We start from the raw sequence: 18722 nt of genomic DNA on the forward strand, positions 1-18722 counted from the left end.
CTGTGGAGGCACTTTGAAATAAGCTTCCGGCAATGGACCATAAGGGATATTGGAGCCTTGTGGAGGTATATGTGGTGTACTATATACAACGGTATTATATGGAGCTACCGACATGTTTGCTGAAATGTCATTAAATCGGCTGTTACTATTAGCTACATGTGGAACCGAGTTAATTATACTAGATGTAGTGTTTGATAATGGAAAAACAAATAGTGTGACATCTGGTTTAGCGGCATCTAGTGAAGTAGGCGGTGGTGTCACAACTGGTCGAACCTACAATATTAGTTCGGCTATAAATATGTTTTATTGGCATATTTTGTTGTGTAGGCATAGTTGGTATAAATTTTCCTGATGAATCAAACGTACCTTGCTGAATACTACCATTATTATTAGAAGTTGAGGCATTAGTATCATGTGATAGAGGTCATTTTAGTGTATCCTTAATATTTTGCATCTCAAGAATCATAGACTCTAAACGACTGCTAGGTGATTGATTAAAACCCTTAACTAATGTATCAAACTTGTTACTCATAACAACACCTACTTGTTGATCAATCATCAAAATAACTTTCTCTTTAGAAGGAGGTGCAATACTTACAGTAGAAGTTACCTTGGGCTTGGTATAGATAGGCGTGAAATCTCCTTCCTTCCAGACGATACCATGCCTCGTCTTTTGGTAGCGTGAAGCAAACGTCCTGTCAAACTACATCTTGCACCTTTTATATTTTTATTGTGCCTCCTTATCTAGCTCCTCAATGGCAGGCACAATGATGTTGTCAGGGTTGACTTCGGATCTGTTTGTCATAATAAGGTTTTAAAATTCAGCTAAAAGTCAGTCGAAAGTTTCTTCCTAGCGGAGTCAAAAAAGTGTGTTGACGTGAAAAAATATAACACCAAACATTGAGCACCTCGTATGCACAACTCAATGAGCAACACCCTGGATACCTCGGTCGTGGTGCTGCGGTGTCAGGCCTTCATCGTCACCCACGCTCGGGAGGGACCCCGTCGAAACGCGAATGATCGATGGCTTGTCCTTGATCGTCGAGATCAAGAACAGATATAAATGTAGATTGGAAGAGAGAACATGACTAAAAAACTAAGCAAAATAGATAAAAACGAAAGATAGATTGTGTTATGATCGATTGGTTCATTATTTTCAATCGGATAGGACTCTCTCATATTTAAAGGTTGGTAGGTCTTAGCCGTAAGAGATTATGACTCTAATTCAAACCGAACAAAACTTACAGATATGATTCGGATATGTATTTTGATCTCCAAACTTTATATAACCAACATTTTTCTAATCGACCACGTAAACTCTCATATATCTAACTGAGTATTTTTTATTATAGTTTGGTCTTATTGGATTCGATTACATATTTAATGTATCCATATACTTGAATCCGATCAACTCTTCCACCTATCCGGAGAATAACTGTTGAAACAAACCGTGATCACTGATCGTCTCGCTAGTTATGACCACTGATCGTAGTTACTGTTTGTCCGGTCGAAGTTACTGTTCCTCTGGTTAGAGTTACTGTTTACCATAGCCAGAATACTATCTACTCGGGTACTATTCACTTATCGGATGTGCTTATACACTGATCGGAGTACTATTTACAAGTCAACAGGAAAATTTATAGAACCAAATTTTTTTATAATATATCAATTTCGGTAGTCAAACCTATGCTTGCTTTCAAGTAATCAAGACCTCGTCAGTATACATTGTGCATTAAACTTCGACCATGATGCATGCGAGTTCTTCCTTCCAAATTCCAAGTGCTAGTGTATGCTTAGTTTTTGCGACAACAGATTTTAGTCTGTTTTCTACTACAGCCCAAGCTCGAAAAGCAACAGACTATAACATCATCGAGTTGCTGGTAGCTACGGATTTGGACGAACCACTGTTGGTTGTTGAACCTGAACCTAGCCGGTTCGCAACACGAAAGAGAACCGAACACGTCCAGGTTCGTTCAACCGACGCCCCTTTCAAAATCGAACAAAATCTCGCCGCAACAAATGAACAAATACTGGAGCACATGAGAAGGAGTGAAGGACAATGAGTCTACGTGACAATGAACAAAAAAGCTGACACTTTCCCCGGGGAAGAATCTGCCTTTCCTTCCCCAAATTTACGTTCATCATCTGCCAGCGGAGTGAAGGCTTCTTGGCTTTTGCCCTTTCCTTCCACGCTGACAAGGGTGGCTCAAGTGAACAATGCTACTCTACTGTGCCAGATATTTTATGGGCACCCCCGCCCGGGATCCCCTGTATCATGGTTGCCCTGCCTTTAAGACGGCACCAGCTCCGATCAGGGATCACGTGTCCTGCGTCCAACACCAACCAGCGTTCGTGGCCTCGGCAGCGCGTTCAGGCAGGGCTGTTTGGTTCTGGACTCCAACGAGAGTAAAAATTTGGCCATATCAAAAATAGAAGACATGTTAAAATCGGGATAAATAGTATAGTGATTAGTTTGACATTAAATTAAAATTTTGATTAGTCAAAATCGAGGTAGTTGTTTTAGGCGTCGAAACCTCGCCTAGTCTCGCGGTCAAATTTTTTGATATGCGGTCAAATTTTAGTCTTAATTCAAGTGGAAACTAAATTTACTAAGGGTGACCAAAATTTTGTTTGAGTCAAGACCCAAATAACCCCTAGTCCAGAAATTTTACGCAGTTTTATTGCGTTCATATAACTGTTTGACACTTCAATCAAGTTCTGCAGAAAGTCAGATGATGATAAAAACCACCTGGCTGTGCTGCAGGCCAATGCATTCTGAAGAAAAATGCACGAACTTGCGAGCCATTCACGATGGTTTGGAACAACTCAAGGGAGGTTTTTGTCAACTGATTTTTCAGAAAAATCTTGATCGACATTCAGCTCAATTGCTTAGCTTTTGTTTAAACAGAACGCACTGGTCGACAACATGTTCAGAGCCATTGGTAAGTTTAAAGCTATCCAATTAGTTGACTAGTAAGCAACTTCATGCTTGATTGACCTTAGTTGCTCATCATAAATAATTCCTCTTGGAGCATTTGAAGCTGACTTCTTAAATTCCGCTATTTTCTACGCGCTCCGACTGACTTCTTAAATCTCAGTCTTTAAATTTCAATCACCTATATTTTATTAATATCCTATAAATAAAAATATTTTCAATGGTTATATTTTTCGGTCTATATATAAAAGTTCATTCGTCTAGTTGTTTCTAGTAGCCATTTGCCATGTTGTTTCTCCCCAAACATAGCAAAATAAGCCGTGGAACTCTCTTGGATTTGTCGTCGTCATTATCCTCGCATGATGATGAACTCATTCTAGCAACACTACACCTAGCACATAATCAATATGAGCTAATAAATGCTCCACGATATGGTTGTTTTTGTCGAGGGTTAGTTCCTGACAATGATTATAGGGTGTACCGATCGATGGACGTATGAACAATATTTGCGATGTGTGTGTTTGTGATGAACTCAAGAACACAAGGGTTATCTAAGTTCAAGACTCCCGAAGAGTAACAATCATATGTTTTGTGTATTTTATTATCAGTGTTTGTGCATTGGTTATATATGAGTCCCCCCAATGCTAGACTTGTTCTACTCTTTATATACAAGAGAAGGAAAACTTACAAATAGACATAAAAGTAGTCGACTCATTCCCATCTAAACCTTCCACCCTTAAGCTGTTGAGCCCGTCCCATATGTTGGACACCTCTACGCTTACCTCACCCCAGTCAACCGGTCAGCCTTGCCCCATCATCGGTCTCGCACGCGTGCCTGTGAAGCAGCCTCGCACGCGTACCGTAGCGTTTAATGCTATGGGACGGGGTATGGCACCTCTATGTTGGCTATGACCTGTCTACTGGGAGGAGTACATAGGAAAGGAAAAAATACTTGAGCGAAAAGCATTTAATAAGAATGGACTGGTTAGATGAGTATCTGTCCCGTGACCAGCGAAGGTGGTTGTGAGATCTCCTTATGTGGTAAGGATCCTGATCGCGAATGCACAGACTGATCGCGTGGTGGGACCCTGGTCTAGGAAAAAATTTGCTGCCACCTGATATTAGCTGGTTTAGACCCTCAAAACGGGGGACCCCTATTCTATACATCGACAGTAGCCTACAAACTACCTCGAGGATGTGGTAGTCTGAGCGGCTTGCCGCGTGGTCATGGGTGGACCTGGTCATACCACTCGGGTTCCAGGTCAACACGAGTTCACCCTAGGAGTGGCTATCAACGCAATCCACTTTTGTGATGGGCCCATAAAGCCGTATCCCGATGGGAGATTTTAAACTTACAGAGAGACATGGAGAAACATTGTGGGAGATAAACATTAATTTCAGTCAAACCTAAGGGAATTTTAGCCCCCAAAATGCGACCTTTCAAATTTTTAGACAGTTAAACTCCGCGCAACAGTTGAGATATCACGTTAGTCCTATATATTGGAAAGCCAAAGCTTGCCCATGAAGCCTTTCGCCATCCCCATAGCCTCCAAGCCCTTACACTCAAAGCTCATCTTCTCTATCTCCACCTGTGTCCCTCTAGCCACTCCTGCCTCCTCCCCCCCCCCCCAAATGGAGCCGCGCATCGGCAAAGAGCCAGATTTTCCCAAGTCCAAGTGCATTGCGGTGAAGGACATGCCTGCTCCCCGTGAGGGAGAGATTGTGATCTTTGCCTCTGTAGTGAAAATGACTTTATTAGACCATGATTGTGATTTTGGTGATTAATGACAACATAGTCAATGGGACTAACATGTTTATCAAGAATATATGTTAGTAGGTCTCATGGATGCAATACATCAAGAAGCCACAATAGTTGGAACAAAGTTTGATTGAATTAGAAGAAGTTCCAGAGAAATTGTTCTCACTGGAAGTTCCAGCGCTGGAAGAATTGCACTCACCGAAGTATTATGTTCAGAGGCAGTTTGCCTCACCAGATGATCCGGTGATAAGTAATATACATGTTAGAGCAATTCTATCAGAAGGAGTCAAAGTGAATTGCACTCACCGGAAGATCCGACGATCAGAAAAGGACACCAGACTAATTTTTTAGAGAAGAGTCCAAGCACAAAAGATCGAAGAACTACTCACCGGATAGTCCGGTGATGAAGTGATGCACACCAGAGGCTTCACCGGAGCATTCAACAGAATGTGTGAAAAATCCAGAATAGAAGAAGTTCTACACACCGGAAGTTTCGGTGATGAAGACAGTGCACATATGTCGGTGGATAAACACCGCAAGCGGGGATCCTGAGGGACCCCCTTTGAGATTCGGCCGGGGGCTGATTCTGGATCTACCTCGTATGTGGGGTCAATGCGAATGTATAGGACTTAGGCGGGACGGATGATTGTCGGCTAGTAGGAGTAAAGGCACAAGGGATTTAGACAGGTTTGGACTGCACGGAGCGTAATACCCTACTCCTGTGTGTCTGATGTGCTATTAATGCTCTTGAAATGTCTTTTTCTGGATCTCTGTGTTACAAGGTTTTTTGATCTAAGTCTTGAGCTTCCTTCTCGAGAGCTTCGATATCCTTTGTCTGAACTTAACTTGCCTCTACTTAGCTTGTCTTTCCACGAAATGCTCCCCCCTTTTATCCTACCGGGGGAGGCTCGGTGTGCCCAGAACGGGGGCATAAGTTCCCGTAAACCATAAATAGAAAGCAACCATTACGGGTCTACAGTTTGATGTTACAGGGGTTGAAAATGCACCCTTTGGTCGGTCCCGTCGGTTATTACGCCCCAACTTTAGCAGGTGCAAGGGGCCCACCGGCCAGCCGCTCAATATCCCCGCATGCCTGTCCGGTCAGAGTGGGTCTGACACGATCTGACGTGGCAGGGCGACAGGCGATACGCCTCCAGCCCATCGATGATATCTTCAAGCTGTCTTCCTTTGTGGGCCCCATAGGGTATGTGTGATGGGATCCGTCGTATTAATTATCCCCACGCCTTTCTACCAGGTGTGGCAGGGGCTGATGTACTCAGTACGACAGAGATTTTCGTTCCCTTTAGCGCTCCAACGGTTTCCCTTCATGGTTCTCTTTATGACGGTATTCTTAGAGTCATTCCCTTCAGGACGGGATTCTCTCATTTCCCTTCGGGATTCCCTTCGAAGGAAAGCTATTGGAGATAAGAGAAAATAAATGAGAACGGAAAAGAGAATTGGGAAGGGAACGAAATGAAGAGAATATGGTTAAGGATGATCTTAAGCCTAAGACAAAACCCAAAGTTAATAAAAAAGACAGCTAATGTTAATCCGAGAAATACCTTGCATCTGTCTAAGAATTTGGAAGCTAAAAGTGCACACCCAAACCATGTATCTGCTCCAAGAAATTCACGCGTATCATAACCCATCAATCAAGTCATCGATGGAAGCATCTTGCTTAGCTCAAAACAACTAGCAACGGCTTGCAATGCATGATCGACAAAAGGAGGAGACAAATCTCGACTCCAGACAACATCCAGTTCGAAAAGTCAGGATTGCAAGTTGACATTCACATTCGGCTCCGGAGTGGCACAAAAGAACATTCGGCTCCAAATCTAGGTCAGAAAGATAAAATTCTGCAAAAAAAGGAGCTTGTCAACCACAAAAAAGATAACCCAATTCAGTAGCCCACAGCCGCACCTTTTTGACGCTCATCCATTTTTATAGAACAAAAGATATGGTCACAGGAGCTCTATGTCTAAGAAATTTTAGAATTAAATAATTCTAATTTCAAAAAATTATGAGCTAAAGTTATAAATATATAAAAATGTTCGAGTAAATTATTTTATTTCTTAAAATAGAGACTTAAACTAATTTATCTTAGATTATAAATATAAGATTCAAAGTGGAGCCGAAAGCTAAGCACAAACAGGATTTTTCAGTTCACGGGTCTTCGCGGTTGCACGCGAGCCCGATTTCCCCGCACCGCACATGTCTCGACTCGACACGCACCACCGGCCAACCGGACCAAAAGTTGGAGGCAGCGTTGCCGCATCGCACACGACACCCGTCGCGTCAGCACAGTAGCCTACTCGGAGGCAACAGCGTGTACCACACGAAACCCCCCTGTAGAAGAGTTCGTACGAAAAGGGCGTAAGGTACACCCAGGCCCACGCCGACACTCCACGGGCCCGGCCCAGCACTAGCTAAGTAAACGAGAACCAGATACTTCTTCCGTACTACCACTGACAAAGTGGACCCCGCTGAATCGAGCCCACCGCGTCAGTGTGATAGCTAATAGAAACTGGAGTGGTTACGGTGCGGAGGTATCTGGAAAAAACGACCTGTTTCAAGTGACTGACGTGATGTGTGGCGTATGGTAGATAACTCGAAGACAAAAATAACCGCAACGGGCATAAAATCCAAAATTAGGTAATATATATAATTATATTTATAAAAATAAATAATATATTATTACACTTATAATTTTAATATAAATATTTATATCTTATTTACTGAAAACTAATTTTCAATATATTATAAAAAAACACGGACCTAACATACATGAGGTGCCAAATATATATACCGAATATGTAGCTATAGCGTATATTTGGTATCTCATATGTCGAAAATCAGAGCATATGAGATATCGAATATTTTACTACCTCTGTTTTTTTTACTTATCACAATTTTTACTGTAGCAATTTTGGTCTTATGTTTTTTTTAAAAAAGATTTATAAATAACTAAATTTTTCGTATTATTAGATTTATCGTGAAATATATTTTATTAGTATTAGATACTTTTAAATATTCGTATATTTTTCGTAGAAAAAAACGCAATTAAACGAAAATTTTAGCCCGTAACGGACTAGGCCACCACGCGGGCCCCCTAATCCAAACTACCGTACACGCTCGCTCAAACTGAACGAAACCCCAAACAACTCGCCGGCGACGACTGCGTCGGCGAGCTCCGCAGAGGCGATGGAGGACGAGGGGGAGGCGAGGCCGATGGCGAGGGCGAATCCGTGGGTGGTGGGGGAGTACGAGATGCAGAGGATGGTGGGGAAGGGCTCGTTCGCCGAGGTGTTCCTCGCCGCGCACCGCCGCACCGGCGCGCCCGTGGCGGTAAAGGCGATCGACCGCGAGCTCGTCGACAAGCGCGTGCACGACGGCATCCTCCAGGAGAGGGAGATCCTAAACAGCTTCGACCACCCCAACATCCTCCGCCTCCTCGACACCATCGACGTACGCAATCCCCCCTTAGCTCCCCTACCTATCCGCCACGATCACGATCTCTATAGAACTCGAATTAGTATGGTTGACGATTTGACACGAGTGAAATGCCCATGTGCTGTTCGCCGCAGACAGGGAAGGTGCTGAACCTGGTGCTGGAGTACTGCGATGGAGGGGACCTCGATTCCTTTTTGAACAAGCACGGGCGGCTGCCGGAGGCAACCGCAAAGGACTTGATGCGGCAGCTCGGTATGTTCTTAATCGGGCTTTGTGTTTTTAAACAATCTAAATAAATATTGCGGCCTTGTTTTTTATGTGTCGCTTCTGGGTTGGTTACTCTGTTGTTTCGGATGCGTAGCGGAAGGGCTGAAGGTGCTGAGGGGGAGGAACATCGTGCACCGAGACCTCAAGCCGCAGGTTTTATTTCAGGGTTATTTTGTCATTTTACGTTGTTGATTTGGGCGTGATCCCCCCCTCCCCCCGGGGGGAGATTCTGATTTTCATGGATGGATTTTTGCTCCTGATTACCCTGATTGGTGTCTGGGATGTCTATATTTGTGTACCAAGTGCCAAACTAAGACTAAGAGTGTGTGTGGAGTTAGAGATGTTTATAGCTGCTTGTACAAGTCCATATATAGCAACTGGATTTATAAACGACAAATTAGCACTAAACATCACTTAAATAGTTAAATGGGTTTACCCCCAATCAATTCCAATTCCATCAAATGTCAAACCACTCCTGTTTAGTCATGCTTGTATTTGATGTCCAGTCACATATGATTAGGGAAAGTACAGAATAGCTTTCGAGATGCTTATATTTTTTTTTTGTCCAGTCAACATATGCTTGTAATTTTTCCATGTGTTTATTTGTTTTGGCTAACTATGGTTTATTACCATCATATGCTTTCGAGATGCATTATTTACTCCATACTGATCAAGCTGTGAAACATGCAGAACCTTCTACTATCAACTAATGGTGATGCCATCATATTGAAAATTGGTGATTTTGGGTTTGCAAGGTGAGAGCATCATCTTCCCCATCGCTGCATATATATCTATTACCGGACATTTTTTTTCCCTCCTCTATCAAATGACTTGATAGCATCAGGTTATTTATAACTGCTATCTTTTTTCATTTCACAATGATATGATTTTCATACTGACTTTTATCCTCTACATATTTACTTCTGAATACTGCATATAAGTGATCAATGTGTTGTGACATTTTTGGAGTGGTTTCAGGTCTCTGATGCACGAAAATTTAGCTGCCACAATATGTGGGTCGCCATTGTATATGGCCCCAGAAATTTGGCAAGGGAAGGACTATGATGCAAAGGTTGGCTCATTATCTTGCATCAAATTCGTGGATTTTAAAACTACTGGCCAATAATCTCTCGTTGAAAAAGCTTTGCAGTCAGACTTGTGGAGTGTTGGGGTCATTCTTTTCCAGCTAGTCACAGGGAAGTTGCCATTTTCTGGGAGTAACTATTATCAGGTTTGCTACTCTTGTATTGTAGAACCAGATGTATATATACATACAACCACAATGTGATCAATGTGTCCGCTAAAATGGGTGCTTGCTCATTGTGTTTGAAATACAGCTGCGCCAAAACATCCTGGCTTCCGATGAACTTAGTTTCCCTTCAGAAATTGAAGCTGATTTATGTCCTGATTGCATTGACTTGTGCAGAAGGCTCCTTCGCCGTGATCCAAGTTGGCCTTCTGTTCCACTTTATTTATTTATTTTGTGCAAAGCAGGAGTGCCTTAACTGATTTAATTCTCTGCAGTAATTTTATTTGGTTCAAGTTTCTTCTTTTTTGTGAGCAACCTCAATTTGATATTCATCTGTTGGTGTTGACCTGTTTAGTCTTTACCAATTGGGGAATCAGGTTAAAATTTGCTTTTGGTTTTGCAGTGAAGAGAATAAGCTTTGAGGAATTCTTCAATCACAAGTTTTTGGCAACAACAAGGTAATCCCTTCACTCTGGTGCTTGTATTCATCCATATGGTACTGTTGCATCATCTACTTTGTTTCTATACTCAATCCTGAATTTTAGCTTAGCAATACCCTGCTGAAATGTTTACCAAAAAAAGTTTTAATGGGTACCTTAGTCCTTACTACTGACGTGGTGTGTGCCAACATAACTTGAACGATCAAATTCAATAGTAGTGGAGAGAACAAAAAAACAAAAATGTATGTAATAAATGTATGCACTATTTTTTTTTCTGTTCTTGTGCTCACAAATGAATTTGTTCTATGAATTTTGCTGACCATATGTAGTTTGTCCCTGATATTTGTTCAATGACGTGTTTTTTTTTTGTAGTGTTCTCAGTGTATGGACCTTTTATTCATTCTTTAATTAAATGATGCGCAGTTCTCCTGCGTGCTCGAGAAAAAAAGAAACAAATATTTGTTCAATGATTTTTGGAATACTGCATTATGTACTTCTATAATTCGGCATAGCTACTCATATGTGCAACAATCTGCAGTTTTGTTTCTATATTTTTCCGTATATTTTGGAATAGTTTTATTATCAGTATTTCCTAGATTTTTCTGTTTGTTTCGGAGTAGTTTAAATTTTTAAGTTTTATAGTTTGTATTTCCTCCTTTGTTGAAGCTTGTAGTACATTATGTACTTCTCATTTGTGCAACAATCCTGCAGTTCTTTTAGATTTTTCTGTATGTTTGGAATAGTTTGGTTTTGTAATGTTATATTTTCTCCCATGTTGAGGCTTGCTTATTATGCCATTTCAGGAAACGCGAACTTATCAGTGAGTCCCATCATGCTGTTGATTTAAGGGATACATGCCAGAACACCTCTTCTGTTGTCCTCAAAGCAAAGTCTGGAAGTGTGGATTCAAAAAATTCAAAAAGTACATTTCGCTCCATCTATAAATCATATCTTATGTCTTCTGATTAGGCACTAATTTTGTATATTTTTCCAGTATTTGATTCATGGGAGTGGATAGAGCGAGAATATGTACTAGTTCCGGTAAACTGTACTTCTATAGAGATGATGTCTTCTCTCGAGAAGTCCACAAAAGATGATACAGGTCCAAGAACTGCCATCTATGATAGGTCCACTGGCAAAGGGTCTGTTCAGAATCAAAACAGAGACTTGATCCGTAGAGTTATTGCTGTACAAAACCATGGATGTACTTCAGTGTCTATTTCCCAGGAGTCAACCACTGCAGAAGATAGAAGAGAGAAGCAGCCTGATTATCACTTGAGGCTTCACATTCTGAATCAATATGTTGTTGTTCTTACAGAACTTGCTCGGGAGAAGGTACTACTGCTGCTGTACTGAAAAATAACACGATGACCCTTAAACATGATATTCGTCTTCATTCTATCTTAGTGTGCTTTTACAGTTAATAATTCTCTTGTGAGGCGCATGCTTTTACAGTTCTTAGTTAATATTCCTCGCCACTTCGGCAGTAACACATCTTTTATGGTTGTGAACAAGCCAGCTGTCCTTAGCAGTCTTTTCCTCAAATTTACATCCTTTGGAGTTTTTGCTATATTGAAATTAAACAGACAATTCTTTGTTGCAATGTTATTGATTTCCAAATTTCAATACAACAATGGCACACAAAAGCCCTTTTAAACGGTCATACCAATGGTATTTCGTTTGACAACTGGGACATGATAACCCCTGCTTTTCTTATATGTGTCTTTGCTTTTCTGTGTTATGTAGCTTTTTAAAGGGCTGGACCTGGAGGCATTATCAGTTGAACTCGTATTATTAGCTATCTGGAAAGAGGCACTTGATGCATTTAGCTTATTCATGGATGCATCAGATGATGAAAGTTTCTCTAAATCTGGTCAAGAACATTTCCTGCCTAAGAGTGATCGCTCATCTCTGAATGTAGTGCGAGGATTGGATTTCACTAGGCCAGTTTCTGTTTGTTCCTGGGTTGAAAGTGGGTTCATGAAGGCATATGATCGTGCAGAGAAGATATCGCATAGATTGCGGGAGAACAATGGTCAGGAACACTGGTATCTTCTTCTTGTTATTTAGTATTGATTGTTAGTTATAACCAACATTCTTTTCCAGATAACACCGAGATGCCAGATGCAATGGATATCATATTCCAAAATGCTTTAGAATATGGGAAAAGTGGCGCTGTAAGTATCACTATCTGGGTTTCTTCGATGTTTTCTTTGGAACCTCTATTTCTCTATGCATATCATGGATGCATGTACATATAATTTGAACAAAAAAATTATGCATAGTGTTTCCTTTTTTTATTTTCTGTTTTTTTTAGGGGGAACAGTTTGGAAGCATCCCCTAATAATAGCCATGAATGGGCAAAGCATAGGGGTTCCACTATGTAACCATGTCATGTGGGGACAGACCTACCATCGACGCCGGGCGTGCCAAGGAGTCGTGACGGCTGCAGCTAAATCTTTGTCGGCAAGTTAGGTTCGTAGGTGGGTTGGTTAGAGATAGAGTTGGATTAATAGATTGGTTCGGTTAGGAATAGAGATTGAAGTTAGTTAAGGATTTGTTAGCCATAGCCATCTATATATTGTAATTGTGAGAACTCAGGAAGGCAATCAATTAGAATCCTAAAGTTGCCTTGCTCTTGGGCGCTGCCACCACGCGCCGCCCAAGTTCAAGCGTCCGGTTCTGCGTCCACGATTACCAATTCCCATCGCTACAATCTCCGATCGCTGATCTTTGTCACTGATCGTGACAACTTGGTATCAGAGACAACTCTTCCGATCTCGATGGCCGACGCCTCCAAGAATATCGACGACGTGGTCCGGCAACTCGACGACATAGCGTCTCAGCTGAAGGCGCTAGCAGCGATGGTCGGCCAAATTCCTACGATCAAAGGCGACATCAACGACCTAAAAAATCAGGTGGCTGCGCAACAACGTGGCTCTCTCGTCTGGAGAACACCAGGTCGCCCATAGCCCATACCACAGCGACCGGTCCGAAGAAGCACGACGATGGGCTACCAGCCATGCACGACATCAGCGCTCGACAGGACGACGACCGACCTCCTTTGTGCTACCACAAACTGGATTTTCCGTAATACGATGGCGCCAGCGACCCACTGCCATGGCTCAATCGTTGTGAGCAATTCTTCTGCGGCATGGCTACGCCGGAAGATCGCAAGGTATGGCTAGCTTCGTTCCATATGGACGATAACACCCAGCAGTGGTACTTCCGCCTCACGCGGGATCATGGCGAAACAACGTGGCCGGACTTCATCAAGTTCGTCAATCGCCGCTTCGATCTGGCAATTCAGGACAGCCATCTTGGTGAGCTTTCCTAGCTTCGTCGGACTGGGTCGATGGCCGATTACTAGGATAAGTTCCTTGCCTTGGTCTGCCGGTGCAACAGGATGACCGAACGCCATCAAATTCATGTCTTCACCGCTGACCTCCTGATTTGCTCCGCACGGATGTGGAATTGCGCCAACCTGAAACTCCAGAAGATGCGATGCACCTGGCCCGCCCGTACGAACGTCACGCTTAGGTGCAGGCCACCGTGGATCTCCCTGGCCAACACTACAATGCGTCGCGACCAGCACCAACCCTGAAGGACGTCGGGGATCCAGAGATTGTGGTGACCAACAGATTGCGCCGCTTTAAGTTCCTGACGCCGGCAGAGATGGCTGACCGCCTCACCAAGGGATTGTGCTACAATTGCGAGGAGAAATTCTCACCCGAGCATAGGTGTAAGAAGTTGTTCCAAATTGTCCTGGATTTTCCTGAGGACGGGGGTTGCTGTGAGGAAGACGTCGAGGATGAACCAGAGATTTCTCTGCACATGCTTTCGGGCGTCTAGCACGGCAATACGATGCGTCTCCATCGGCGGCCAGCTCTTTCAAGCCCTCATAGACTCGGGATCCACGCATAACTTCATCGTGGACGCGGTCTTGCCCAAGGCTGGACTGACACCACTTGGTTGTTCAGGACTCCAAGTCGCCATGGCCAACAGGGATCGCGTTCCAAGCGTGGGAGTTTGCCGCCGCGTCCCAGTCCGCGTCCACGACGAGGATTTCCACCTTGACCTCTATGCCCTCGATCTCGGCGAACACGACATGGTCCCAAGGGTGCAATGGCTACGCACCCTTGGGCCCATTCTTTGGGAGTTTGACAAGATGACCATGTCCTTTTGGCGACGTGATCACCGCGTCATTGGGCATGGGCTTGCAGGCCGTGCACCACAATTGAACTGGCGCGTTTACTCGGCACGGGCAGTTGTTGACGCGCTATTGGAGGAATTCAACGATCTGTTCTAGTCACCTATGGGCCTACCGCCACCGTGGGCGTGCGATAATCGCATTCATCTCCTGTCGGGCACACTGCCTGTGGTCGTTCGGCCGTATCGCTATCCGCCCATTCAGAAGAACGAGGTTGAAAGTCAATGCGTTGAAATGCTACATCTTGGGCCTATTCACCGTAGCAAGTCCGCCTTCTCTTCGGTGGTAAATTTCCAATTCCCGTGGTGGCTGAGCTTCTAGACGAACTCAAGGGGGTGTGCTTCTTTACTAAGCTCGACTTGAGCTCTGGATATCATCAGGTCCGCATGTACGATGACGACATTCACAAGACGGCGTTCCGCATGCACGAAGGCTTATTCGAGTTCGTCGTGATGCCATTCAGCCTTACCAACACCCTAGCAACGTTTTAGGCCCTGATGAGCGAAATCCTTAAACCCTTCCCCGCGTCGCCCTGTGTTGGTATTTTTTGATGACATTTTAATCTATAGCAGGCCGTGGGCTGACCATCTCCGACTTACGCGCGTTGTGTTCCACCTCCTTCGCCAGCACAAACTCGCCCTTAAGAATTTGAAACGCTCGTTTGGAGAGACGTCTGTTGCCTATCTTGGTCACGTTGTTTCTAAGATCGGCGTCGCCATGGACAGCGCCAAGATCAGGGCGGTGGTGGACTGGCGGCGCCCGACCTCCGTTCGCGCACTGCGAGGATTCTTGGGCTTATCAGGATACTACCGTAAGTTCATCCGGGATTTCGACGCCATTGCTGAACCTTTGACGAATCTCCTCAAGGAGGGGTTCGCGTGGACTATCGAGGCCTCGTCCGCCTTCGACAAGTTGAAGAACGCTCTGACCACCGTGCTGGTATTGCAATTGTCGAGCTTCACCAGCTCCTTCACCGTGGAATGCGACGCATCAGGCTCCGGATTCGGAGCGGCACTACATCAAGGTAGCGGTCCAATTGCATACTTCAGCAAACCGGTCACGCCGCGACACGCTAAGTTGGCCACCTATGAATGTGAGCTCATTGGCCTCGTTTACGTCGTACACCATTGGCGGTCATATATCTGGGGACGTGCCTTCATCATCAAGACCGATCATTATAGCCTGAAGTTCTTGCTTGATCAGCGTCTGTTGACCATTCCACAACATCGTTAGGTTAGTAAACTCTTCGGATATGACTTCGTGGTCGACTACAAGCCTGGCTTGACGAACATGGTGGCGAACGCCCTATCTCGTCAAGACGGTGGCGTTGGTGCCAAGCAGTTAGCAGCAATTTCTAGGTCGCAGTTCGACCCCCTTTATGATATTTGCAAGGAAATGGCAGGGGATGCTGCGCTACAAGAGCTAGTGACCAAGATCACCAATGGCGAGCTGCGGCCAACGTGGTTAGTACACGATGTTATGATCATCCGTGACCGGCGCATCTTCCTCTCCAGTACCTCCCCGTTGATTCCATTGATTATATCGGAGGCTCATGAACCGGGACACGAAGGCGTTCAAAAGACGCTCCACCACGTCCGCAGCGATTTCACTTGGACAAGCGTGCGTGCGGCTGTCGTGGACTACATGCGTGGCTGTTCAACCTGTCAGCGCAACAAGACTTCAACGCAACACCCGGCCGGTCTTCTTCAGCCTCTTTCAGTACCGAAACACATTTGGGTAGACGGCGCAATGGACTTCGTCGAGGCGTTACCTAAGGTACACGAGAAGACGATCATCTTGTCCGTGGTGGATCGGTTTTCGAAGTAAGCTCATTTTATTCCTTTGGCACATCCATACATAGCTGAGTCTGTCGTCCGAGTGCTTTGCGCGAAGGTGGTGCGCCTGCATGGGCTGCCGGCGACTATTGTCTCCGATCGCGACACAATCTTTACAAGCCGGTTCTAGATAGAATTATTTAAGCTCACGGGTGTTCGCCTTCTCAAAAGCACTGCCTTCCATCCCCAGACAGACGGTTAGACAGAGGCAGTCAACAAGGTCATCGCGATGTGTTTGCGGTGCATGACAGGTGATCGTCCACGTCAATGGCTACAATGGTTTCTGTGGGCCGAATATTGCTACAACACGTCATTCCATACAACGCTCCAAGCAACGTCGTTCCGTGTCGTCTATGGCCGCGACCCGCTTACTCTTCGCTCCTACGACTTGGGCACGACGAGAGTGCAGGCGGTGGACAAACAACTGGTGGATCGGGACTCCTTCCTCCGTGGCGTCCAGGATCGTCTTCATCAAGCTCAAGCATTGGCCTCTCACATTCGATGTAGGCCAATGGGTATGGCTTCGTCTTCATCACCGTCCAACAATGTCTATTTCCGGTACATCCTCAAGCAAGCTGGCTCGTCGGTGGTCCTTACAAGGTCCTGGAATGCATTGGTGAGGTGGCGTGCTGCATGGACCTACCACGACAGGTACATCTTCATTCGGTGTTCCACATCAACTTATTGAAACCCTTCATCGGTGATCCTCCGACTGCACCACCGCCACTTTCTCCTATTATTCACAATGGGCGCGTTGTGTCTGTCTGCTGCTGTTTTGCGTTCATGTTTGAGCGTGGCATTTGGGAAGTGCTGGTTCAATGGGAGGGCCTACAGATGCCTCATGGTTGTGTTCTAGAGTTCCGTCAACGCTATCCCAACTTCCAGCTCGAGGATGAGCTGTTTCCTGAGGGAGGGAGAGATGTCATGTGGGGACAGACCTACCATCAACACCAGGTGCGCCAAGGAGTCGTGACGGCTGCAGCTACATCTTCGTCAACAAGTTAGGTTCGTAGTTGGATTTGTTAGAGATTGAGTTGGATTAATAGATTGGTTCGGTTAGGAATAGAGATTGGAGTTAGTTAAGGATTTGTTAGCCATAGCCATTTATATATTGTAATTGTGAGAACTCAGGAAGGCAATCAATTAGAATCCTAAAGTTCACCCTTATCCCGTGCCTTGCTCCTAGGCACTGTCACCATGGCACCGCCCAAGTTCAAGCATCCGGTTCTGCGTCCAAGATTACCAATTCCGCACCGCTACAATCTCCAATCGCTGATATCTGTCACCGGCCGTGACAATGTAGCTTCAACCAAATGATTCATGGTTGTGCAATGATGTAAACTTAAAATGGATAGTTAATAGTTAATGCGTATCAAGAAAGTCGTTCAATGAAGTAATATTGTATCAACGCTCAAGATATACTACTGGTTGTCCAAGCAGTTGTTCAGTGGTCACCTCTAGTTCCAGGCATGCTTCCTTTAATGGCTGCCAGTAGGAAATTACATCAATAACTAGGGTCAGAAATGAGTATTCTTGTTTTACATTTCACTAAGAGCAAAGCTTGTTCTGCAAACAAGACACCCATTACCAGCCATAGCTTGCTCCTTTTATGGAACTGCACCAGTCATAACTGGATACCTGAACACAATTCTACTTCATTCAACATCTTCAGTAGAATCTACCAGATATAACTGGATCTAACGACAGGAGAAACAGGGTTTTACTATTCGTCACATGTGAACCTTATTTTGGGGTTAGGGGCTGAAAGCATTTAGTCACTTGTTGGTTACAGTTGATACTTTGTATTTACTTATTACTTATTTGTTTCAGGCAAATGAAGTCTTGGGACATCAAAGTAGATCAGTGGCGCTATACTCAAAAGCTATCATCTTGCTCACATTTATATCGCAGGAAGCACCTATTTTGCCACTAAATCCACCGTTTTCCCTTTCACCATCGAATCAGCAACGCATCCATAGGTACATAGCTAATTTGAAGAGTCATCTCTGCAGTGCTCAGGTTGCTGGACAACAGCAGAGATCAGTCCACAAGGACTGAAAGATTAATTATTCGCATCGCGGCAAAGCTTGGCTTTGTTCCCGTGTAGCATTAGTCCATCCCTCCACCCCCTTTTTGTCTAGGAGGTGTTTAGTGCATTGGTGAGCTTCTGATGGCATGAACTTTTGTATATAACACTGCTTTATGGTCGTCTTATTATATCATGTTTGAATGACCTTAGACTTGCTATATTTGTATATTCAATATGTGAATCTGTAAATATAAATTGTTCAGACCTTTCTTTAACTGCCTTGCGGTCAAGTTTTCAAGCTCCGAGGTCTTTTTATTTTCGAACTAGGTATGATGTATGAAAACCATATGCAAAATTGCACGTACAGCATGTAAAATTTACTTCTTTTACATCGATGCTTTCCACTTTGAGCATTCTACCTTCCTATCTGTTATCCTGCCTGCTTATCTCGCAATGGTGCCAGCCACACACATCACGGTTAGCAGATTTATCACATTTTCACAGATCTACGCCTGATGGTACGTCAAACCCCAATTTACATTTACTGC

The 18722-nt window shown here is 44.2% G+C and overlaps 1 protein-coding gene across 2 annotated transcripts; it reads left to right on the top strand.

Moving 5' to 3' along the window:
* The first annotated feature begins 7779 nt into the window (after nucleotides 1–7779).
* LOC133911445 (serine/threonine-protein kinase ATG1a-like) lies at nucleotides 7780–18464 on the top strand. Of its 2 annotated transcripts, none has more exons than XM_062353686.1 (13): nucleotides 7780–8159; nucleotides 8279–8396; nucleotides 8506–8564; nucleotides 9102–9166; nucleotides 9390–9483; nucleotides 9562–9642; nucleotides 9749–9860; nucleotides 10064–10118; nucleotides 10904–11022; nucleotides 11095–11435; nucleotides 11847–12135; nucleotides 12207–12277; nucleotides 12427–12717. In XM_062353686.1, the coding sequence occupies exons 1-13, from the start codon at nucleotides 7896–7898 to the stop codon at nucleotides 12442–12444; spliced, it is 1686 nt and encodes a 561-aa protein (XP_062209670.1). In that variant the 5' UTR covers nucleotides 7780–7895; the 3' UTR covers nucleotides 12445–12717. The 2 variants fall into 2 exon arrangements, with proteins under 2 accessions (XP_062209670.1, XP_062209669.1); XM_062353685.1 differs by lacking the exon at nucleotides 12427–12717 and adding an exon at nucleotides 17976–18464 and having other exon boundaries at nucleotides 7782–8159.
* Nucleotides 18465–18722: the final 258 nt, after the last annotated feature.

This window comes from Phragmites australis, chromosome 3 (genome assembly GCF_958298935.1).
Source record: "Phragmites australis chromosome 3, lpPhrAust1.1, whole genome shotgun sequence".
In the NCBI taxonomy this organism is placed as follows: domain Eukaryota; kingdom Viridiplantae; phylum Streptophyta; class Magnoliopsida; order Poales; family Poaceae; genus Phragmites; species Phragmites australis.

Bases quoted from the DNA above. Each gene is read 5' to 3' on its own strand.
- LOC133911445 (XM_062353685.1), top strand. From the start codon at position 7,896: ATGGAGGACGAGGGGGAGGCGAGGCCGATGGCGAGGGCGAATCCGTGG. The intron at 8,160-8,278 runs GTACGCAATCCC...TGTTCGCCGCAG, and splicing joins GCCTCCTCGACACCATCGAC to ACAGGGAAGGTGCTGAACCT. The intron at 9,484-9,561 runs GTTGGCTCATTA...AAAGCTTTGCAG, and splicing joins GGAAGGACTATGATGCAAAG to TCAGACTTGTGGAGTGTTGG.